At 35.5% G+C, this 25473-nt stretch overlaps 2 protein-coding genes across 2 annotated transcripts in view; one reads left to right on the top strand and one right to left on the bottom strand.

The window, feature by feature from the left end:
- LOC109842952 (1-Cys peroxiredoxin PER1) overlaps positions 1 to 1655 on the top strand; it is a 1840-nt gene extending 185 nt beyond the window's left edge. The window contains exons 2-4 of the mRNA XM_020411876.1: positions 48 to 196; positions 1030 to 1173; positions 1239 to 1655. Of these exons, the coding sequence (XP_020267465.1) occupies positions 48 to 196; positions 1030 to 1173; positions 1239 to 1484 (539 nt within the window). The 3' untranslated portion in view covers positions 1485 to 1655. The remainder of the gene's footprint in view (positions 1 to 47; positions 197 to 1029; positions 1174 to 1238) is intronic.
- LOC109840090 (protein MODIFIER OF SNC1 1-like) lies at positions 1975 to 25241 on the bottom strand (the record flags this gene model as incomplete). The annotated part of the gene is given in 9 exon segments (XM_020408598.1): positions 1975 to 4562; positions 4565 to 4630; positions 5682 to 7243; positions 7407 to 7550; positions 18818 to 18914; positions 19075 to 19441; positions 19810 to 19854; positions 19964 to 20032; positions 25219 to 25241. Coding segments are annotated over 9 exon segments (4314 nt in total), but the record flags the coding sequence as incomplete, so codon positions are not given.

The raw sequence follows: 25473 nt of genomic DNA, 5'->3' as shown, positions 1-25473 counted from the left end.
ACGCTATTGTGGTCCGCTTACGTGTTGGGTCTTGGTTGGTCTCGTAGGGGACTTCACGCCGGTCTGCACGACGGAGCTCGGGATGATGGCGAAGTACGCGCCGGAGTTCGAAAAGAGGGGGGTGAAGCTGCTTGGCTTGTCTTGTGATGACGTGGAGAGCCACAAGGCGTGGATTAAGGACATTGAGGCGTACACTGTAATGATAATAATTAACCAGTAGTTAGTTTCTTGAAAATTAAAATTGATGGTTAAGTCATTTTAAGTAACATAAAGAAAATTAGATCGGTGACTATTTTTTTTTTAAATTTTGATGTAGAAATTCATCATGTTCTTCTAATTAGCCAATATGTTTTAGCAAAATAGACCATTTTGCTAAATAATTAGCAAAATAAACATCTTTTTGACTAACAGCCAAAAAGAGGTCTATTTTGCAAAACAGCTCAGAAAACAAAAACATACGGGACTAGTAGTCCCGTATGTTTTAATCACGGATTAGTGAACTCAGAAAATTTCACAAAGGACTAGTAGTCCCGTATGTTTTAATCACGGATTAGTGAACTCAGAAAATTTCACAAAACATTAAGATGAACTCAGAAAATGTTTTAATCACGGATTAGTGAACTCAGAAAATTTCACAAAACATTAAGATGAACTCAGAAAACATACGAAAACATACGGGACTACTAGTCACGTATGTTTTCTGAGTCACTAATCCGTGATTAAGTTAGCTCTAAACATACGGGACTACTAGTCCCGTATATTTTCTGAGTCTTGTTTTTTAAAATCGACCTTTTTTTTTAAAATAGGTGTATTTTGCTAATTATTTAGCAAAACGGACTATTTTGCTAAATAATTAGCAAAAACAGATTATTTTGCAAATTTTTCCTAATTAACCAGTAGTTAGTTTCTTGAAAATTAAAATTGATGGTTAAGTCATTTTAAGTAACATAAAAAAATTAGATCGTGACTATATTTTTTAAATTTTTGATGTAGAAATTCATCATGTTCTTCTTTTTTTTTTTTAAACAGACAGGATGCAACGTCAGCTATCCAATTGCGGCAGACCCGAAGAGGGAAGTGATAAAGCAGCTGAACATGGTGGATCCTGATGAGCACGATGACAAGGGTCAGCTCCCGTCAAGGGCCCTTCACATTGTGGGTCCAGACAAGAAGGTAATTAAACTTTAACTTAATCAAAGACTATACGTTTGTTTATTGACTGCCGGGTGGTGGAACAGGTTAAGGTGAGCTTTCTGTACCCGGCCACTACCGGCCGTAACATGGACGAGGTTCTGAGGGTGGTGGACGCTCTGCAGAAGGCTGCGGAGCGCAAGGTGGCCACGCCGGTGAACTGGAAGCCCGGGGACAAGGTGGTGATACCCCCCGGGGTGAGCAACGAGGAGGCGGATAAGATGTTCCCGCAGGGGTACGATACCGTGGACCTACCCTCCGAGAAGCAGTACCTCCGTTTCGCAGAAGCTTGAAGGGTTTCAGGTGAAGTAGCTAGTTTTTACTGTTTCGGGTGTTGTGTTCTTAGTTTTAACGTGTTCCTCCTGTTGTGGTGGTGTGGTCGGTGGGATGATGAAGGGGGGATACGGTGGCTTCTCATGTATGTTCAGAGGTGTGTAAATGGAATTATGTGTTTATGGGTGTTATTATGTTGATTGCCGTCCCTAATCAGTCTTTTCATTCAAAACCCCTTCTGCAAATTAAACAAACATCTGAAGAGCACGTACAAAAATTGCTTCCCAGTCTTCAGGAGGGCCATTTGGAGGAAATGAACTACACGAAACGGCTAACGACATCCGAATAAAGAAATAATCTTAAGAACTACATGTAGAGTACGTTGATGGTAAGCCAAAAAAGAAGAAGGAAAAGAAAAATAAATCAAAACTAGTACAAAAAAAAATCAAAACTCGAGCATCATCCAGTTCTTTCACAAACTACATCACAGAATCAGCCACAACCAAGAAATTAGTGAGAACAACGACACGAAAACATAGATTTTAGAGATAACCCAACTCGGGGGCTTAATACTCTCTATACAAAGCTCCGCGCATACTTAAAGGAGTTCAAAGCGGTTACATGGTGTGGATTAAAAATTGAAATCTTTAAGTCAAAATCCCACAGGAAAAATAATAAATCAAGAACCTCGGTTTCCTGTTAATACATAAACTTGGGTGTGGAACAACAAAAGCAACCCATCCTGAAAAACTCCCAACAGCAACATCGCCGTAATTAAACGGATCCATCCGTCTCTAGATCCTCCTGGGCTCAGTTTGGAAACAGATACTTCAGAAAGCAATATAAATGTAGAACAAAATACACGTACAGAACATTGTGCGAAAAGCTCTAATAAACTCTCAAGTGGACTGAAAACTTTTGACACCAATTTACCGCTGGGTTTTAATCTGAGACGTGTGCTGAGCGAGGCTATCTTTTTCAAACACACATCTCAAAGAGAATCCAGCTGATAAACCATTTAGGGGGCAGAGCAAAAAGTCCACTTTAGATTTGCAGGAGTTTCGCTCCAGACATAATTGTTAATGTCACATACCAGTCATGTGAATTGCATATGTAACACTACCATGTGAATGATACTGCGTCTGTTGTCTCAGTCCCTATAATTGACCACCACCACCACCACGCGAGAAATTGCGACCTCTCTCCCTGTACCTGGGTCCAGAAGCCCTAGAACCCTCACTCGCTACTTTACCAGCACGAGGGTTTTGCTGAGATGAACCCGTGGGCTTATCATAAGACTCGATATGCTCATCTTCATTTGCCTGAAATTTGTGTTTGCTCCCATCTTGAGTCAAATTCCGACCTCTATACTTACTGTCATGCCCCCCCTGATAACTGCCACTGTACTGTCCACGTTGATAATCAATGTTTTGGGGAGTTAATTCAGGAATAATCTCTTCCTTTGCTAGATCAGGAACTGCATTTCTCTCTTTCCTAGACTGTTGATGGGGTGCTTCTCTTGCTTCAGATACAGGAGTTCTTTTGCTCGAAGTTCTATCTTCTTCATTCATCGCTGTTGGGGCACTCTCTGCCCTTTGTCCTCTGTTACCCCTATGAGATTTTGGCTGCCAATGAGGCTTTATATTTTCAATTCCAGCATTCTGGCTATCAATTTTCATGATGCTTCTTCCTTCTGATTCATTATCACCTAAGGCTCGAGAATCGACATTATCTGAAGTAGGATAGTTATTTCCGGATACTCTGTGCACTTTATATGGATGGCGCCTTTGTCTGCTTGCTTCATAGCTCTTTGAAGCTGCGGTCGAGGTCACTGATCCACTTGGCAGCAGATTCTCGTTATCGTTCCAGCCATCATCAGTATGTGTCAACTGCTCTTTCCGTAAGTTATCAATATTTAATGTCTGCAGCTGATCAGAAGACGAGGAACCTTCAACTGATGGAGATCCAGTTGAGCTCCGTTGACGCCACGAGGAATTTGTTCGTCCATGCTTGTTATGTTTGACCTTTTCCCCATTTCTGCTATCAGAAGCAGCTGTTGTTTGTTGATCCGGCTGTGAGAGTTCTTTGGCGACAGGCTTTGGAACATACCGCTCTATTTCTGCCCTCTTTGTTTTTGGTCCATTTGGTGCATTGTTCTGACTGACTTGATCAATCTCAATCTTGTTTGTGGACTTCACAGGAGCCCACATGACACCCTCAGTCTGATGATACTTCGAAATTGGCTTGTTAGCCTGTTGGTTTTTTCTATGAGGGTGAGGCTTCCAGCGGTTGCTCACTTTACCATGAGTTCCTTCATTTCTCTCAGATATAGGTACTACCTTGGAATCCAGAGTTCCTACAGTTTCATTCTCTCTCTCAGAAGACACTGATATAGCTTCTGCCAGTGCAGCTGAGGGTTTGGTCTTCCCACTTTCATCTTTGAGTTTGTCTAAGTTCCCTCCCACATTGAAAGGAGCTGAAACAGCAGAGCTTGTCATACTCTCATCATTGTCATCACTACTGCTCCTCGTACTCCTGTTATTTTTCTTGTGTTGAACATGAGGAACTTCGTTGTTAGGCAAAGAATCCTTGCTTGATGTATTCACCTCAACCTCGATGGTATCTTTAGGGTTCCCGATACTGCTGGAAGTTGTTTGCTTCCCACCTGCGATGTTTTCATGAAGAATATTATTCTTTTTTCTATAACCCAGCTGCTTCTGCCTGGAAACTGTGTTATGTAGAATATCTGAAGTAGCTTCCGGTGCAATTTCTCCAGTAGTTTTGATCTCTTGTCCCAGGGATACAGATTGGGCCTCTGTCACTACAGAAGATTGGACAGAAGAGCTTAACGATTGAGCAGGTTTCTTACCACCACTATCAACTGCCCGTTTCATTTGTTCAGAATGGCAATCTGAGGTACCACAGACAGCTTCAGTAGAAATTTTATCACCAGGTCCAGTCTCCTGGTTACCATTCTGAACATCACTACTCTTTGATGGAACATGATTGGACTTCAGGGTAGAACTTTCTGCTAATGTTCGCCTGTTCAATTCCTCCAGCTTTGCAAGAGCTTTTGCTTTTTGTTCCCTTGTCCCCTTGTCCTCTCTTCCTCTTCCCTTTGCAGCTGTTTTGCACGCTGTGCTGCCATCTCTTTCATTCTAGTACGCTACAAAACAAGGTAATAATATCAAAGATTAATGACCAGGTTTCTGAAAAATGATTTAACAATTAACAGGTTTCAAGATAGATGTTTTGTTTCCCTCTACTAGAAAATGGTTTAAGAATTTGCAAACCACCACCAGTCCAATACCATCATCCTCGATCAAACAAATTAAGAGAACTTATTTGCACATATTAATGATAAACTTTTACGTTTCACAACTTGATAATTTCAGCATTCATCACAGTTGAAATATATATGTCTATATGAAGCTATATATAATGAACACTTGAGTTGATACTTCCATATTTGCTTTAGTGCAAGGACAAGAGATTAGCTGCTTCCAGGTATCGTTTTCTGATTCTAAACAATTTTATTATCCAATGTGATTCCACTAGCCAAACTAGGCTTTTGGCTAGTTTTCTGAAAATGCAGTCTTAGAAGCTACTCAATAAATAAAAAATTGTAGGTTTATTTAATTGCCAAATGGCTGCCAAGGTTTCATGTCCCTCTCCTTTGCTCATAGCCATCTAAAAAGGAAATTTGCACAAGCCAGAACTGAAATCAATTTAATAACTGGTAAAACTTGGTTAATTCTTTTTCAATAACTATCTCAAAATTCAGCCAAGGTCCACAACTGACATGTTATGAAGGAAGATGACTATGAGGATGTTCTATATACCACTAGGACAATTCCACAATTCTTGTCATCTTCTTACTTAAACCTTCATTTTCTGTTTTTTATGTGTCTATATTATTAACTATTATTGATTCTTTTTATTTTCTTTGGAAAAACTCAGACCCTCAAAATCCGAGAAAATAGTTTATTGATCACTGTTGCTACAATTTTCAAATTAATTTCATTCTTCATATGCATCAACCTCCAAGGAAAGACTTTTCTTATATTTCTCACTTCAAATGTTACCTGATATACTTCATTTCTACACAAAAATTCTAAGAAGATGACCGAGGTATCAAGTTTATCTAGAAGGAAATCAAATAAAACTTGGAGCCAAGAAAAGGATCTGATCAGCAAGAAAAGAATAATACTGCAAACCTGAGCTTCGTGATCAACTGGATCCAAAGAAGATACTGCATGTGATTCTTCCACACCACCCGCTTCAAGGCACAACTCCTGCTTCTCATGGGAAGCATCAAATTCAAGTGTTCCTCCTTTAGCACTCATCCTACTGGAATTCACAGAGGATTCACTTCCAGGAGACTTTTTCATCCATTGTTCATTATTATGTCTGATAGATCTTAATTTAGTGTGACTATCAACTCTTCTAGTGCCTTGAACTTCTTTATGACCGACAATAAGAGGATCTTCACCACCACCCTCAGAGTTTGATGGAGCAGGAAGACATATGTTGTCCTTAGTTGATTGTTTGTTTTTTTCTTCCGTTAACACATTCAACTCTTCAATTTTAATAATTGGAGTTTTGACGTTAAGAGTAACAGCAGAAGCCTCGGCAAAGCCAGCATTAGTACTATCTACGCTGGTAAACTGATCGGTTCTTGATAAGTTTTTGGAAGATGTTGATTTCTCTCTTGAAACTGACTGACTTTCACAATAACCGTCAGCAATTCGAGCTTTATTATTTAGGCTCTCCACTTTTTCCATCAGAGTTGCATTCTTTTTAATTATGGGATATTGCTTCAGACCACAACTCTGGACGTTTACAGCTCCGGTCCTCCTTCCATCAGTTGTGTTGCTTGAATCGGCTACCATGTCTCTAACATCTTTAGATCGGCCATCCACGACTCTACTAGTCTGAGAAGATACTGTCTCTGCGGGAAAACTGGGAGATACTGTTTCCTGCATTTGACTCTTCGTTTCATCATCTCCGTTCTGACTAGAACTTCGAGAATAATTTGCACTTCCATGATGTGGAGAGCCAACAGTTATAAAGTGACCTCCCCTTTCCTGTTCGCCACGGTCTCCTGAACCCTCGTGCTGCTTTAACAGAACCCTGAACTGCCCTTGAGTTTCATGAGCTTGATTACCTTTTATCTGCTCTTTGTTCCCCACAGTAGCATATCCACCAGGTCTCATATTAAGGTTTCCATGTTGGACTGGATATTGGTTATGAACAGGTCGAGCCATTCCCATTATGGAAGTTTCCCTCTCATTAGGATTGTAAAAGTTTGGGCGAGAACCAAAGGGCACTGGTTCCACATAAGGTCCAGGTCTAACTTGGATATCAGGGCAACCTGGACCCATGTACCGTTCTGGTGGCATGTATGGACGATAAGGTCCACAGTTGTTAGGATAGAATCCACGAGGACCAGCATCCTGACTTGTAAACTGGGGATTAGATAATGGCCTTGCAGGATCATGAGTATAATCCATAGGGTAACTGCCAGGTGGCCTATAGGGACCCCCAACTGCTCCACCTCTATACCAAGATCCTTCAGATGGGCGAAATGAAGGATTATGCCAAGAATCAAATGGAGGAGGTGGCATATTCGTACTTGGATATGGAGGTGCCAGGTGGTAGTCACTGTGCCAGTTCTCCATGTTTGGTGAGGCACCGTGTCCTGCATAAGCAGGATTATCTGCCTTCCACGTATTAATAACAGTTCCATGGTCCAAGTGATTTGTATTCTTATTTCCTGCTAAGAAGAGAAAAAAATAAAACTTATCATGGATAATGAAACGAGCAATGGATGATTAGCATTGTTCACGGAACCATGTAATCAACCAAAGGGTACAGGTTCAAGGGATAGCATGACTAAGGAATCTAACATCTATGACCAAAACTCGGGCTTGCAAACTCACCATCTAGCTGAGGCTCCAAAAATCCTCTCAGATTTGGATCTGCTTCAGATGCTGAAGCAGGACGCTCTTGAGAACTGGTAGGGCGACCTTGGGAACTGAGAGGGCGACCTTGGGAACTGAGAGGGCGACCTTGAGAACTGTGACCTGACAAGCAATAAGCAATAAGCATATGAGAACTGTGACCTGACATGCGTGAAATTTATCCGAGATCAGACACAGCGTAATTTATCCACAATATCAGAAGCAGCAACTGACAAATATAACGATAAAATAATCTTCTACACTCTTTTTCACATAAAACAACACAGTAGAAAACAATTTGGAAAAGAGCTGCTTTCTGCACTTCATATGAACTATAGTTATCAGATGCCCCATATAATGGGATTACCCAGGACATCTCATAAAAGAATGTTCATGAAACCCTCAACAGTAACGCATAACCGAGCATATAATTCAGGGTGCAGATAGAATAGAAAATGAAGCAAATAAGTGGCATCACAAAAACAGAAAACGAAAGACTGAAAGAATGAGGGACATATGATAAAAAGACATTGCATGACTGCCTGAATCAATTTTGTCAGTTCATCCAGTGTACGTATGCCTGCTCAAATTCACACACAACAAACAAATGTGTATACATATCACACATGCATGACAATTAAGAAAGGAATTCGATGGCAACTTGTGATTTGATCAAAAACCACAAAATCATGGGCTTTTGCCCGAAAAAATCGAGAATTTTGGAGTATTCATAAAATATTCTATGCAAGACTGCAACTTTTGCCAAAATGATGTATTGAAGTACACTGAAAATTTTGGAGTACATATAAAAAAAATTAGTACACATAAAAAAATTATGTTGGATTTGTGATTTGCATGAAAACATGCACAATCATGAGTTATATAGTCCACAGAAATTTGGAATATGAATAAAATACTCTATGTGAGACAACTATTTGTGATTTGGTCGAATGCATCCAAAGTCATGAGTTATAAGTCCACAAAATTTTAGAAATGTTGAGTACTTTTAAAATAGTCTATGCTGGACAACAATTTGTGATTTGGTCAAGAATAGCATAAATAATCAGTTACAGTCCACAAAAATTCAAGAGTTTTGAATGCGCATAAATTATTCTATGGACTATAACCTCGTGAATAATACGGTCAAATCCATGGATTATAATCCACATAAATTTAGAAATTTTGGAGCAAGCATAAAGTATTTTATGTACGTAGGCAATTTCTAATTTGGTCAAAAACTGTCAAAATCATAGGTATAGTCCAGAGAAATTCGAGACTTCTCAAGTACGCATAAAATATTCTATGAGAGATGGCAATTCGAAAATGGCCACAATCATGGGCTGTAGCCTGTACTCCAAATAGATGTGGAATTTTGAATTTTGAAGTATAGCATAAAATATTATACGTAGGATCGTAATTTGTGATTTGGTCGAAAACGGACAAATTCATGGATTATAGTCTACAAAAATTTGGGAATTTTGTAGTATGCATACAATATTCTATGCGGATCGACAACTTATGATTTAGTCGAAACCGATCAAAGTCATAAATTATATAGTCCACTAGATTTAAGAAATTTTGAGTATGTACCAAATAATCTATGCATGAAGAGGACTTGTGATTTGGTCAAAAATGGCAAAACTCATGGCTTATAGTCCACAATCCACATAAAATATTTTATACAGGATGACAATTTGTAATTTGGTAGAAAACGGCCAAATTTATGGGTTAACTTGAGTATGCATGGTATATTCTATGCAAGACGACAATTTGTAATTCACTTGAAAATGGCCATAATCATAGGTTGTATCCACAAAAACTTGCGAATTTTATATTATAGATAAAATATTATGTGGGAACGCAAATTGTGATTTGCTCAAAAATGGCCACTCTAGAGATTTTATAGTCCATGGAAATTCGAGTGTTTTGGAGTACGCATAGAATATTCTACGTAGGGCGGCAATTTGTGATTTGCTCGAAAACGATCAAAATCCTTGTTTATAGTCCGCATAAATATATAAATTTTGAGTACACATAAAATACAAAATAAAATTCGACAATTTGGGATTTAGTCCAACATGGTAGAAATCATGTGTCCACAAAAAATCAAGAACTATTTTGTATGCATAAAATATTCTCTACGAGATGACAACTGTGAAGTAGTCGAAAACAACCAAATCATGATTATAGTCCCCAGAAATTCGTAAATTGTGGAGTATGCATAAAATATTTTATTTGACAAAGCAATGAAATGGTCAAAATCAGCCATAATTATGAGCTATACTCAACAAAAATTTAGGAATTTTGCAGAATGCATAAAATTGGGAAGGTAATTTGAGATTTAGTCAAAAACGACCGAAGTATAGGCTATAGTCTATGAAAACTCAAAAAAATTCGAGTACACAAAAAAGCATTTTAAGGAGCACGCAAATTTGTTAATTAGTTGAAAGCGGTCAAAATAATTAGCTGTAATCCACAAAAAATCAGGATTTTAGAGACTGCATAAAATTGTCAATGCGGAACGGCAATTATGATTTGATAAAAAAAACAACATAAAACATTACTAATCCACAGAAATATGGAATTGTTTAAGTACAAACAAGATCTGGTATATAGGACAATAGGTATGATTTTGTCGAAAGGGCCAAAATCAAGAGTTCTAGTCCACTAGAACTTGAAAATATTTGACTGCGTATAAAATACTTTATGCAGGACAGTAATCTGTGGTTTAGTCGAACACGCCCAACATAATGAGTTATGATCCACGTAAACTCAGAACTTTTTTTATTATAGAAAAAATACTCTATGCAGAACAGCAATTTGTGATTTGTTCGTGAATGGACAAAATTATAGGTTATACTCAACATAAATTCAAGAATTTTGAAGGACGCATAAACTATTATATTATAGGTGAAATAATAATTTGTGATTTGATTGAAAATAGTCAATCATGCATTATAGTCCAGAGAAATTTAGGGCGCATAAAATATTAGATGCAAGACAAATTGTGACTTTGACAAAAACGACCAAAATCATAGGTTATATTCCACAGCAATTTGCGAGTTTTGGAGTGCGCATAAAACATCCTAAATGGGACGAAAACTTGTGAATTGGTTGAAAATGACCAAATTCATGAGTTAAATCAAAAGAAATTCAAACATTCTAGAGTACACATAAAATATTCTATCTGGAACAACTTATAATTTGGTAGGAAAAAACCCACAATCATGGGTTTATAATCCATGAAATTAAGGAACTTTGAAGTACGAATAAAACATTCTATGCGAGACAATTTGTGGTATGGTAAAAAACAGCCAAAATCATGGGTTATAACTTATAATCCACAAAAGTTTGGAAATTTTGCAACACACTTAAAATATTCGATGCAAGATGAAATTTTGTTAAATATTAAAATATTCTACATGATATGCAACGTATGATTTGGTCCAAATCAGCCAAAATAATAGATTATTGTGCAAAGAAATTCATAATTTATGGAGTATACACAAAAAAAAATTATATCGAACTACAAGTTGTGATTTGGGCAAAAAGGAGCACAATCATGGATACACATAAATACTCTAAGTGAAATGATAATTTGTGATTTGGTTGAAAATAACCAAAACTATCGGTTATAGTTCACATAAATTCAGAAAATTTTGAGTACAAACAGAAAAACTATATTATATATGGTATGACAATTTTTTATTTGGTCGAAAACAGCAAAATTAGATTGTAGTCTACATTAATTTGCAAATTTCGGAGTACGTTTAAAATTTTCTATGTGAGCCAACAATGTGTGATCAAAATCGGCCAAAATCATGAGTTGTAGTCCATAAAAAATCAGGTATTTCAGACTATGCATAAAAATGTTTTATGCAGAGAAGAATTTTGTTATTTGGTTGAAAATGGCCACAATTAGGCATTATAGTCCAAAAATTCAAGAAGTTGGAGTGCACATAAAATAATTTATGTGGGGCGACAGTTAGTAATTTGGTTGAAAACAATCCAAATCATGAGTTATAGTCTGTACAAATTCAGAAAATTTTTAGTACGCACAAATAATCTATTCAAAACATCAATTCATAATTCGGTTAAGAACGACCAAAATCATCGGTCATAAAAACTAAAAAGTCAAGAATTTTTAAGTACGCAAAATATTCTATGGAGGACAACTGGTGATTTGGTCGACCATGGCCAAAATAATGGGTTATAGTCTGCAGAAATTTGAAATTTTTGGATTCCATATGAAATATTCTATGTGACAAAAAAATCTATGATTTGGTGGAAAGCGGCCACAACCATAAATTATAGTTCACAATAATACAGAAATTTTGAAATATGCATAATACATTTTATGCAACAATCCATGGTGAAAAGTTGTGATTTGATCAAAAATGGCCAAAATAATTGGTTTTTTCTATAAAAATTTGGGAATTCAGTGTACGCATAAATCTGTGGAATGGTAACTTTGGTCCAAAGCAATCAAAATCATTGTTATAATTAAGAAAAAGTTAGGAATTTTGAAGTACATGTAAAATAATCTATGTTGCATTGCAACTCGTGATTTGGTCGAAAACTGCCAAAACCATATATTATAGTCCATTGAAATTTATAGATTTTGGAGTATGTATAAAAATTATGTGAGACGACAATTAGTGATTTGACCAAAAAAGAGAACACAATCTTTGGTTATAGTCAACAGAAATTCCAGAATTTTGGATTACGCACAAAATACACTCTACGGGACAACAATTTATGATATAGTTGAAAATAGCAAAAATGTGGGTTATAGTCCACAAATTCAAAAAAAATTAAGTACGCATAAAATACGCTACGGGGGATGACAATATGTGATTTGGTCAATAACAACCAAAATTATGGGTTATAGTCCATAGAAATTCAATAATTTCGGAGTACGCATAAAATATTCAATGCACAATGACAATTTGTGATTTGGTCAAAAACAGGCAAAATCAAGAGTTATGGTCCACAAAATTTTAGGAGTTTTAGATTACATATAAATATTCTATGCGTTCGCCTTTGTGACTCTATTAAAAATGGACAAAATCATGGGTAAGCTCAAGGAAATTCGAAATTTTTGGAAGCTGTATAAAATACTCTCTGAGGGATGAGAATTTTTGTTTTAGTCGTAAACAGCTAAAATAATGGGTTATACTCCATAGAAATTTTTGAATACATAGAATACTATACGCGAGATGGCCATTTGTGATTCGGTCGGAAACAGCGAAAATTATGGCTATAGTTAATGAAAAATATTGAATTTTGAAGTAAACAAGAATAAATTTGATAGCACTTCAAAAGTATATTTATAGTCCATAAAATACTACATCCAAAGCATAACTGCACACTCACACGATCTTCGCTGAGAGATAGGAGCACTCGTGAGATGGTAATCTGATCGAAAACAACTAAATTCATATTTTGGCCAAATTACAAATTGCCTCTTCTTCTAGAAAATTTTGTGCGTTCTCAAAATCCTAAATTTTTGTAGACTATATGAATTTAGTTGTTTTCGATCAAATTACCATCTCACAAATACTAACATCATCAAGATTAGTATAATGCTAAGTGCTAACATTGAAATAAACTTTTCACCCAAGTAAAAACATTGACAATTTTATTGACTTAAATGCATATTATGAATTGTGAGTTGAGCTAAGTGATAATAGTTCCACATCTTGATCTTTGAATATATAGATCGACTTTGCAATTGAGAATCAATCATGGAGGTTAATACATCAATTTTGCATTAATGCTTAGTGAAAATAAATTTTTGTTGGTGATGACCAGAACCCCCTATGTAATATGCATTCACAAATGAAATTTATGTAAACATAACTATAATTGACGACAAACCAAAAAAATTCCAATTACAATATTTAGAAAATTTATTTATGCAAATACATATAACAGCTATTCAACAATATTTGCTAAATAAAACAAGTATCAATGACAACCAAATAACACGCAAACTACATTCGGTTCCAAATACTGAATTAGTATAACATACTTCAACATTTATCAGTGCTAAAAAGGGATTAATATTATTATTATTATTATTAAAACAAAGGGTAAATAAGTATTTACACCCTTCCAACATTTTCATCCTCATCTCCATCCAATGACATATCAAGCAGGAGGGAAAGGGCTAATAATCCAGAAATTTGCTGAGACGATAATTACATAAGTGATGCTTTGCTTCAAAAAATTTGATTCAAAAGTAAAATCGTGTCTACATTTATAAACCAACATTTGATATAAATCTATAGGACGTCCAAGTATTTGGTAGGGCTACGCACCCTAGCCCTCTCCCCCCCCCCCCTCCAAAAAAAAATGTACCTAGCACCACCCTTGATTATGGATTAAGTCCACAAAAATTCAAGAATTTTGATTTATGCATAAAATATTCTATGCAGAATAATAATTTATTATTTTGTCAAAAATAGTCAAAATCACATGTTAAGTCCACAAAAATCCAGAAATTTTTTAGTACACATAAAATAAGCTGTTCGGGAAAGCAATTAGTGATTTGGCCGAGAACAGCCAAAATCATGTGTTATAGTCTACAGAAATCCGAGAGTTTTGGTGTACGCATAAGATATATTTTATGCTAGATGACAATCTGTTATTTGGTCCAAACCATCACAATCATAGATTATAGTCAAACCATCAGAATCATAGATTATAGACTACACAAATTCGCTAATGTTTAAGACGCATAAAATATGTTATGCATGAAGGCAATGTGTGATTTGGTCAAAAGCAATCATAATCGTGGATTCGTCCATAAAAATTCAGATATTTCAAAGTACATATAAGATATTCTATATGAGACGGTAATTTGTGATTTTGATTGAAAACAATCAAGATCATAGATTATGGACCACAAAAATTTGGGAACTTTAGAGTATGCGTTACATATTTTATGTGGGAAAACAATCTGTGATTCAATCAAAAATATTCAAAATCATGGATTAAAGCCCATTGAAATACAGAAACATTTTAGTATGCACAAAGTACTCTATGCGCGATGGTAACATGTAATTTAGCCATAAGCTTCAAAATTACGACTTATATACCACATAAATTTGAAAATTTTGAAGTATACATAAAATATTCTATACGAGATGATAATTTGTGATTTGGTTAAAAAAAGGCCAAAACCCTTGATAATTTTCGAGTGAGCATAAAATGTTCTATAAGAGACAACTTGTGATTTGGTCGAAAATAGCTAAAATCATAATTATAGTCCACAAAAATTCAAAAAAAATAGTATAAATAAAATATTCTATGCAAAAAGGCAACTTGTGATTTATCAAAAATCGCCACTTTCATGATTAAAGTCCATAAAAATCCTCAAATTTTGGAGTACGAATAAAATATTCTATGAGGGAAGACAATTTGTGAATTGGTACAAAGCGACCACAATCATGTATTATGATCCACAAAATTTTGAAAATTTTGGAATATGAATATTCTATGCGGAATGACAATCTGTTATTTGGTTGAAAACTGACAAAATGATCGATTATCCAGAAAATTTTGTGAGTTTAGAATATGTATAAAATATATGTATAAAATAATTTTGCAAGACAACAATTAGTGATTTGGTTGAATAAGATAAAAATCATGTATTATATCCACTAAAATCCAGAAATTTTAAAGTACGCATAGGATACTCTATGGGGAACAACAACTTGTGATTTGATCTAAACCAGAAAAAATCATGGGTTATTATAATCGATAGGAATTCAACAATTTTGAGATAGACATAAATATTCAATGCGAGATGTCAATTTGTCATTCGGTTAAAAAACGCCCAAGATCATGGGTAAATTTTGGATTATGCATACAATATAATATTGTATGAGGGACGAAAATTTGTGATTTTGTTGAAAATGGCCAAATTATGTGTTATAGTCCCTAAAAATACAAAAAAAAAAATAGAGTAGGCATAAATACTCTATGTGAGATAATAATTTCTTATTTGGTTGAAATATCAAACTCATGGATTATAGTCCTTAGAAATTTGAGAATTTCAAGCATGCATAAAATATTCTACAATGCGATAATACATGATTTAGTCAAAAACAGCCAAAATTATGTGTTGTAGTCCACAAATATTCAAAAAATTTGGATTACACAAAATATTTTATGAGGGAAGGTAGTTTATTATTTGATCGAAAACGGTCACAATCACAAGTTATAGTTCACAGAAATTTAGGAATTTCAGATTACACATAAAATATTCTATGAAAGACAACAATTTGTGATTTGGTCAAAAATGGCTACAATTATGAGTTATAGTACATAGAAGTTCGGAAAATTTTGGAGTACGCATATTTTACTCTACATGTGATGGCAACTTGTGATTGGTCCAAAACAGTTAAAATCATGGGCTACAGTCCACAAAAATTTACGCAGGGTGACAACTTGTGGTTTAATCGAAAATAGTCAAAACCATGGGTTACAATTCGATAATTTTTGGATTTGGAATATGCATAAAATAATCTATGTCTGATTGCAAGTTGTTATTTCGTTGAAAACGGGTAAATCATAGGTTATAAACATCTAATAACAATGAAAATTTTGGAGCATGCATAAAATATTTTAAGCTGGACATCTATTTGCGAATTGGTAAAAAACAGCCAAAATCATGAATTATAATCCACTGACATTCTAAAATTTTGAAGTGCGCACAATATACTTTATCCGCCATGACAACTTTGATCTGGTGGATAACGACAAAAATCATGGGTGATAGCCCACAAAAGGGATTTTAGAGTATGCATCAAATATTCTATGCGAAACGACAATGGTCGAAAATGACCGAATCATTAGTTAATTTTGGAGTATGCATAAAATACTCGATAAAGGATAGTAATTCGTGATTTGATCGAAAACGGCCAAAATCATGGGCTATAGCCATCGAAATTCAAAAATTTTAGAAATTACAAAGTAGCATATGCGGGAAGGTAGTTCGTGATCCCATTGAAAATGGCAATAATCATGGGCCAAAATCATGAGTTATAAATTATAATCCACAAATTTCAAATGTAGTATGCATAAAAAATATTAGACCAAAATCATTGATCATAGTCCACAAAAAATTCGGAATTTCAGAGAGGCAAAATACTTTACATGGGACGGCAACGTGTGATTTGGTCGAAAATGGCCAAAATTATGGATTAGTCCACAAAAAATCGAAAACTTTGCAGTACGCATAAAAATTCAAATATAGTATGCATAAAAATATTAGACCAAAATCATGGGTCGTGGTTCACATTTCACAAAAATTTGGAATTTCAGAGAGGCAAAATAGTTTACACAAAATGGCAACTTGTGATTTGGCCAAAAATGGCCAAAATTATGGTTTAATCCACAAAAATTCGAAAAGTTTGTAGTACGCATAAAAATTCAATTTAATTACAAAACGACTAATAATTGTCTATAAAGAACAACAAATCCAAGCAAAAATTGGTTGCTAAATTAGCAAGTGCTCTAGACAATGACTTGACTCTCTTTCTCGTATGGCCCACTCTCATTTTACATACAGCTAATGACAAAGACATCGAAAAACAAACAGATAAATGAACCCCGGTTTGGAACCAAGATTCATTTGTTTAGTCCAAGTTGGACCCTAGTGTGGAGTCTGTGGACTCCCCACAAGCAAGCTGCTTGACGCACAATCAGGAGCTAAGAAGCAAATTATTTTTTGATGGGTCCTCAGAAAAAAGAAGTTATTGCTTAGAACACAGATAGCTTTGACCAAGCACCAAGAGCAAACAGCAAAGATAAATAATAGCAGCAACCATGCGCTAAACCTAATGGTTCAAAAAAAAGGAAGAAGGAAAAAGAAATGGACATAGTAACCTTTTTACAATTTAAATTTGCAGACCATGTCTAATTTACTTGAGAATACGACTCAAATGGAATATATGTAAGTAGACTACAATCTTCATCCCCTGCACTACCAAACTGCAAGCTTATGTAGAAATGACAACATTTTCAGACCAACATGCCCACAATCACATCTCAGCCTGAGGAGTTCACGGGACCTAGAGTTGCCATGCTGGGGTCTAATTTGGACTAAACAAATGAACCCAGGTTCCCAACACAGGTTTATTTAAAAAATGAGAAAGTATGAGCAACAAATTTCAACCCAAAAGTGATGATGTTGTCAGAACATGATCGTTCTTCTATAAGTATATCTGAGGCCAATGTTTTACTTTTGACTCCCGGAAATTCACTAATCCTGCTAGCTGAGTATTTTATGTCTATTCTAAAATACCACATTAGAGTCTTCTCTATGACAAAAGGATAAATGACAGAATCATAATGTTGTTAACAGAAAATTGAATCCCTTTCTACTCCTATGCAGAATATTCGATACTGCAATAACCAATCGTCTAAGCCAGCATCCTGGATATGAACAAGTTTCAGCAAATATAGCATGACATGAGAGCAACCATCCCCAAGTCAAAAAGACGAAATTTAGGGCCAAGGTCAGACAAAGATGAGAATCTCCATTGAACTATCAATTGATGCATAGCTATTGTCCCTCTCCCTAAAAATACCTAGTTGCCGGTCTGTCCCTACAATGAGTATAGGTAAGGTTCTGACTCATCACCGTTAGAAAGAGTGAATCCATCTCTGGGTTCAGGGTAAGGCTAATGCACATTATAATGTAGCTTCTAGGACGTATCAAACATCTCAAGTACTAAACATGATATAGTTTGCAACGCAGATACAACATGTATAATCTAAACACACAAATATGCTCTGTATCACAAATGAATTCTTTTCCTCACATTCATCAGCTATATGCTTTGAATTTTTCACAACAATGTTGGCCATCCGTTACTTTTTTCAGAGTCGAAGGCTCTCATTAGAGAATGACAAGCATACATACACATACAGGTATACATGATATGAACCCAACAGTCAGTTGCTAACAGAACTCATAACCATATGTAAAGCCGAAAAATTTTACAAACAAAAAATTGTAGGGCATGAGGCAATGAGGCAGTAGGACAGTTCAAGGGGCGAGGAAAAAAAAATTGGAGCTTTTCCTAACAACCCAACAAATGTACCGTGTAGTCATGTGAAAAAGATGCTAAAGCATAATTAAATAATTATACATCAAGAACTTGCCTCCAATGTATCATTCTGAGACTACAATACGCACAAGTCATCCTTAAAAAGATAATCAATATTTTTAAAGCATGGAGCAAGGGTAACAAGTCTTGAATGCAGGATAAGGGGATAAAATCATGATATTCCAGCAGCAAGAGAGTACCGTACATTAGACATAATTTGACAAATAACATAAGAGTGAAAAAAAGTAAGTTTTAAATCACCAGTACCTCGTTGAGAGTGTGTATCAGAGTTCTTATCAGAGCCAAGTGACGGGAAATCTCCAGAGCTCAAAGTGAACCCACTACTTTTGGGTAATACAGTCCCCTGTGATTACAACAACAAATCAAGAAGTATGCTCGTTAAACAGATTTTGAATTAACTATAGACACATACTACGAATTGAATATGTCATGAACCTATCTATAGATCTAGAATATTCACCGAAATTGTAATTTTTTAACAGAAGAAACATTGAGGAAAATACCAATCTCTCAGCAGACCCTGCTGCACCCCATGCAGCTGTATTTTCAGCTGAATTATCTGCAAAGCGAGATAGCTGAGAGCTACCAGGTCTTGTCTCAGCACTTCGAGGACGTGTTGCTGCTGGCGATACCTGGCTTGATGCTAATATCCCTGATGCTGATGACGGACGAGAATTTGGGCCCCATGCATTAGAAACCGGATCAAGGGATTTATCACTGCCAGACGTAGAAGGACGTGTTCCTCCTCCAGATGATGGACGGCGGCTTGGTGAACCAGCACTTCCATCAGTAGGGGTAGACAAAGTACCAGAGGTACCCCATGCATTTGGCGCAGCCAAAGATGGTCGGCTTCCCCATGTGAGCGTACCCCTAAAATAGCAAGAGCCACATCATGCATGAGTATAAACTATGTATAAACTATATAAATATATTTCAAATAAGAACAGTAAGTATTTTCAAGATTTCTGGAGACATTGTTGGTGACTCAATGTATGCTTCAAAAAGGTTAGTTACGCCTGGAAGGTGCATAGCAGGTACAACTGCTTAGACTCCCTACATGCAACACTAATTAAGCAGCTTGAAGGTGCTGCTCCAGGGCCAGTTTTGCAACAGCAGAACCGCCGCCAATAAGCATATAATTGTTGGTGTAGCGGTTAGCCAACAAGAAGATTATACAAATCTTCTAAAGAAGAAGAAGAAGAAGAAGAAGAAGAATAATGTGAAGAGATGAAACTTACTTTGGTACAATTTCAACATTTGGGTCGAGCCCGTGGTTTTCCAACCTAAGACAAAAGTAAGATCGTGACATTTGCAGGAGATGACTGACATGCAGATAACATATAAATTCACGACTAATGATGCTGGCAGTATTTGTTATGAATAGCATGTTACCTTTGGCTGGGTAAGTTAATAGGCTTTGGGACTTTCCCCAAAACAGTGAGCTTCCGTGATGAAGCCAATCTGCAACAATGAAAGAATAAGACAGCAGACAGAGAAATCTTCTAGGAAACTATAAAGGAACAAAAGGGTACATTCAGAATGTCAGAGTTGACAAAAATATATAAGATGGCACAGATATAAACATATCTGACAGAAATGAAAAAACATTAACCTATAAAGCAAATGTTACCCAGCAGTACTAAAAATTGTTGACAAGAATTTATAAAATAGCACAGATGCAAACACATCTGAAAGAAATGAAAAAAAAAACATTAACCTATAAAAGCAAATGTTACACAGCAGTACTAAAAACAGTTGACAAGAATCTGTAAGCTAGCACAGATACAAACACATCTGAAAGAAATTAAAAAAAACATTAACCTATAAAGCAAATGTTACACAGCAGTATTAAAAATTGTTCAAAAAAATTCTATTTAAATTAGACAGAATAAACAATATCCAACAAGAACAAAATGAAAATATTTATAAGTTAAGTTTTTCTTTCTTAAAAGCTAAAAGACGAAGCCCCATGCTTATTTCTCAAAATAAATCTGAAAGGCGCATGACACAGAGATGGAATATATTCAAATATATTCAAATATGTGAACAAGAACCACCTGATCATAACATGATGCCATAGACAATAAGATCATGAGTTAAGATGTGAATAGTAAGTTGTAATTGAATTGTAATCATGAAACATCATATTTAATAAACAAATACAACTGACAAAAGTAATAGATGATCCTGACAAAAGTAATAGATGATCCAGTATCATATTCTTATATTGCATACAACCTAGGAAAAGCTACTTGAAACAGGAATAGGAACAAACTCTGCCTATCAATCAGACATGATGTGCCCTGACCTTTTTTTCAGGCAACTTCCTCTTTTGGAACTGAATAATAACCAAAAAAGAGTATCTAAAAATTACCAAATCTTTGCCGCAGAAATGTTTTTCTTTCTACATTTTTGTTCCTTAACCAATTTAGAACTTACTCTAGCATATACATGCATAAGCATATGATACATAATACATCGTCATCAAACTGTAATTTCAAAGGAATAACCAAAATAACAGAATGACATCTGGCATCTATCAGTAGCAAGTTCCTCTCAAGTAAATTTTGAGCAACCAGGAGGCATTGATAACAAAGAAATATCACATATATACCTCATACATCTCACAGAATATTTTTTTTTTTTTACTTCACTCATTTTGTCTAATTTGTAATTTGATTTGGAGGTTAGAAGAAGTTACATTAGAAGATAAGATGGATGCAAGTTAGGTTAAATATTAATATATAATCCCTTAACTTGGTAGAAGGAAGAAAATATTTGAATATGTATGCCAACTTGGCCAGAGTCAAATTCTTTCGCAATGTTGCAAATTAGGACATTGCAAATTAGGATGATGACTAGGAAACTGTGAAAACGCTTTAGTCTTTGAGGAACTTTAGACCTAGGCGTATTCCTAGACCTAGGCGGTATGTAGGCCACCTAACTAGCATCAAGTTCATGGACGATACTTAGGCTGCCCACCTAGGTTTTTGGAGTGTTTAGGAGAGCGTTGTCTGTTTACGTGGACTGCACCCTTTAGGCCTTGATCGTGATTTTCTGTGTTGCAGCCTCCATGTCCTCCAACCTCCTTCAAACTCCTATAACCTCCAAATATGAACACTTCCACTAGCTCCTCTGACCTTCAGCAAAATCACCTCGACCACCACTTAAATAAAGAAATAAAATCTGCCAAGACATCAGTCTGGTACGTAAGCTTTCTATAGCATTGACATTTACTATTAATTATAATAATTAAAAAGAAAAAAGAAAACATCCAAGATTCTAGGCGTCAGGTCCAATGCCTAGGCCTCCTAGCGCTTTCTATAACATTGTTAGTTATTGTTTTGGCTATTTAGTTTTTAAGCATGCAAGGTTTATTGTGGATCTAAGATTGCTATCTTTTTTTTATAAATTTATATGAATTTAATACATATTTTTATCAATTATTAAAATTAAATAATTTGAAAAATAGCTAAATGCCCAGGCGCCGCCTAGGTGTACACCTAGGCATCTAGGCGCTAGCTCAAACGCCCAGTCCGTCTAGCGCCTTCTGTAACATTGGGCCCCCCACACATTCAGACACATGTAGCCTTTGTTTCGAACATTATTCTTTCCAGCTATGCAGAGCCAAATCAAGTTTAAAGGTTATTTTAAGGCTAGGAGGTTGGGTAATTTATCAAATAGGAAAGAAATGGGCGTGTAATTCGCAATTTATCAAATAAAAAATGGCTGCCAAATTTTGTTATGTTTCTGTTATGTTTTCCTTAAGCATCAGTCACTATACACAGAATATGATAACTTTGTTGTGTAGTAATCTATATAAAACATGTGTCTATATATATATACATATATAGAGAGAGGGGGAGCGAGAGATTAATGGGTGTCCTATGTGAAGGAGGGGATTTTCCTCCTTGACACCTATGTGACACAATCCCCACCAACTCACTCTCTCTCTCCTACTTTATGAGGATAGTGGAGATTGTGCCACATAGGCGTCAATGAGGAAAATCCCCTCCTTGACAAGGATACCCATTAATCTAATATATATATATATATATATGTGTGTGTGTGTGTGTGTGTGTGTGTGTGTGTGCGCGCGCGCGCGCGCGTGGATGCATGTATGTATATATATACATATGTATGTATATATATGTATGTGTGTGTGTATATATATGAGAGAAATGGGTATGTTTGGTACCAAGCACAAATTTTGTGCTTGGTAGTGAGGTGGCATATTCTCATCCACTCAGTCCAATTCTCAACCACTCCCCAACTCATGTGAATGTGGGCCCCAAATTCAATGAGTGGAGGGGAATATGTCACATCACTACCAAGCACAAAAACTTATGCTTGGTACCAAACATATATAGATACATATATGTATGTATCTATATATGTATACATGTGCGTATACATATATATACATGTATATATACATATACACACATGCATATACAAGGTTTTAAATATCAGATATTAGGGAAATATTAGATGGCCAATATTCATATCCGACTACGAATATCGAGGAAATATCGGGGATATGTGGTAAATATCGGAATGCCATAACGGGTATTTGCATATCTAATATAATACACTAAAATATAATCTCAACATATTTAATGAAATCTAAGCATACAAAATATTAATAATATATGTTTAGGATCACTAATCAACCTTGTAAAACAAACAAAAGTACAAACCAACATTACAACATTTCTTCTGATTTTTTTAGGCCAAAATGTCAGTTGATATAATGGAAAAATCATGATATCTCACCCAAAAATTGCCAAAATGGTATACTATTTCACAACAAGCCGTATAAAATGGATATACTGGTCAACATATCAGCTGATATATCACCATATAAGAGAGATATGGCCCAAAATAGCCAAAAAACGGTAAAGGATATTTAGAGATCATATCAGTTGCGACAAGCCCTGTAACAGAATATATCGGCGGATATATCAGGTCATGTTGGGAATATTTAAAGTGTTTTCAATGCGCGAGGCGCAATGCGAGGCGCAAAGCATCTTTACGCGCACATGCGCAAGGCGTAACACGATGCGCGCGCCCGAGTGATGCGAGGCGCACACCACACACATAATATTTCAATATATGTAATCAAGCGCGAAAGAACATATTTTTAGAATTTACATAAAAAATATCATGATAAATAATATCTTGCTACAAAATCACAATATATTGCCTTAATTTCTAATGCTAACACCCAACATAGTAGCAAATTTCATAAATTTTTAAATCAAATGTTAAATCAAGACTTATATTCAAACTAAGGATTAGTAATGGTCCTCAATTGAAGGTTATTAAAAAAGCCCAATGGATTTATTTTGTTTTTTGGGGTATGGAATATCAAGTATAAAGACTCGATTGAAATGTTAACAAAAAAAACTATATGAGAAAATGCACTACATGCATCCTACACAAAGTACGGATGTACGCGAGGCGCAAAAGGCGCTGCTGCATCAGATGTGGGGCGCATCGCCACCGTCCCGCATCGTAAAGCGCATGAGGCGCAATGAGGCGCGCGCATTTGCTAGAAAGAATTAAAGATGAATATATATATATATATATATATATATATATATATATATATATATATATATATATATATATATATATATATATATATATATATATATATATATATATATATATATATATATATATATATATATATATATATATATATATATATATATTATGTGTGTGTGTGTGTTTAGCAAACTAGAAAGAATTGATGATGATTGAGTTATGAAGTTATGATCCAATGATGACTGCAGTATTTGTATCTTACTCCGTTTCAGCCTTCTAAGTGTCTTCTTTTATTCTCGGTTTCACTTATTCATATCCGAACTTGGATTCAATGCTCTTGAAACTCTTATTTCTCTGTATATACATATCCTATTTCAACACCTTTTGCAACATTGCACTCTCATCTCACATAGAACTTTTGAGCTCAGCATGTCTGGAAGCACCCTACCATAGTTCACCACTTCAATTATCTCTCCATGAACATATGCACATTGTAATTCAGTCTTTCCTTCTTAATTACTTCCTGCCTGCAAACCATACAGAAAACTTTCTCACCAAACTTTTCCAGCATGGTCTCTTTGCAACCAGTTCAAAATACAAATTGATGCAAAATTTTGCAATCCAATAGATTTTCCAAAATTGATTTGCCAACTTATGGTCGAACAGGTTCTTCATTTTCAATCTACAACTGGTTTATTTGGGCAACTAATTGGTTTAGCTATTTGATGGTTCCATAGCATGTCTACTGTTTCTGATTCATTTAGGTGTGGAATTTTATCATTGGGTATCACTGTATTAGTTAATTTGAAGTTCTCTTTATAACAATCGTATGCCCCAGATCTCTTCGAGCCAATCTAGGGCAATCAAAAGATTTGCAACATACAACACACACTCTTTTTGAATCACTTCCAAGAAAACAAATGGACTTAAGGTAAATAATCAAGCATGTTGATTCAGTCAGTAGAAAGCATAACGCATAAAATCCAAGCTACAGTAACACCACACATTCAATACATAACACACTTCAAACTGAAGCCTCTTGACACGTAACCATAACTGAGCAAACATAAAACAAAATAGGTTTGGAAAATGACCTCCGATCTCCTGTGAGCATATTTGAAGCCGTATTTCACCTGATATTTCTGAAAACTTCTCCCACTAAGCATACAGAACAACTGAAGCATGAAACCATATATATTAAACACTGACCTTCATAAAGAAAGCAACTGATTTCTAAATAAAAAGTATTTGACATCTGTTCTAAATCAACAAGCAACATAATGCTTGCTCATAAGAAGGAAAACAAGAAAAACATAAAGCCACCAGTTTAATTTAATTGACAGTTGATA

The sequence above is a fragment of the Asparagus officinalis genome, chromosome 5 (assembly GCF_001876935.1).
Source record: "Asparagus officinalis chromosome 5, Aspof.V1, whole genome shotgun sequence".
Classification (NCBI taxonomy): Eukaryota; Viridiplantae; Streptophyta; class Magnoliopsida; order Asparagales; family Asparagaceae; genus Asparagus; species Asparagus officinalis.
This window is presented reverse-complemented; position numbering and strand designations above follow the sequence as displayed.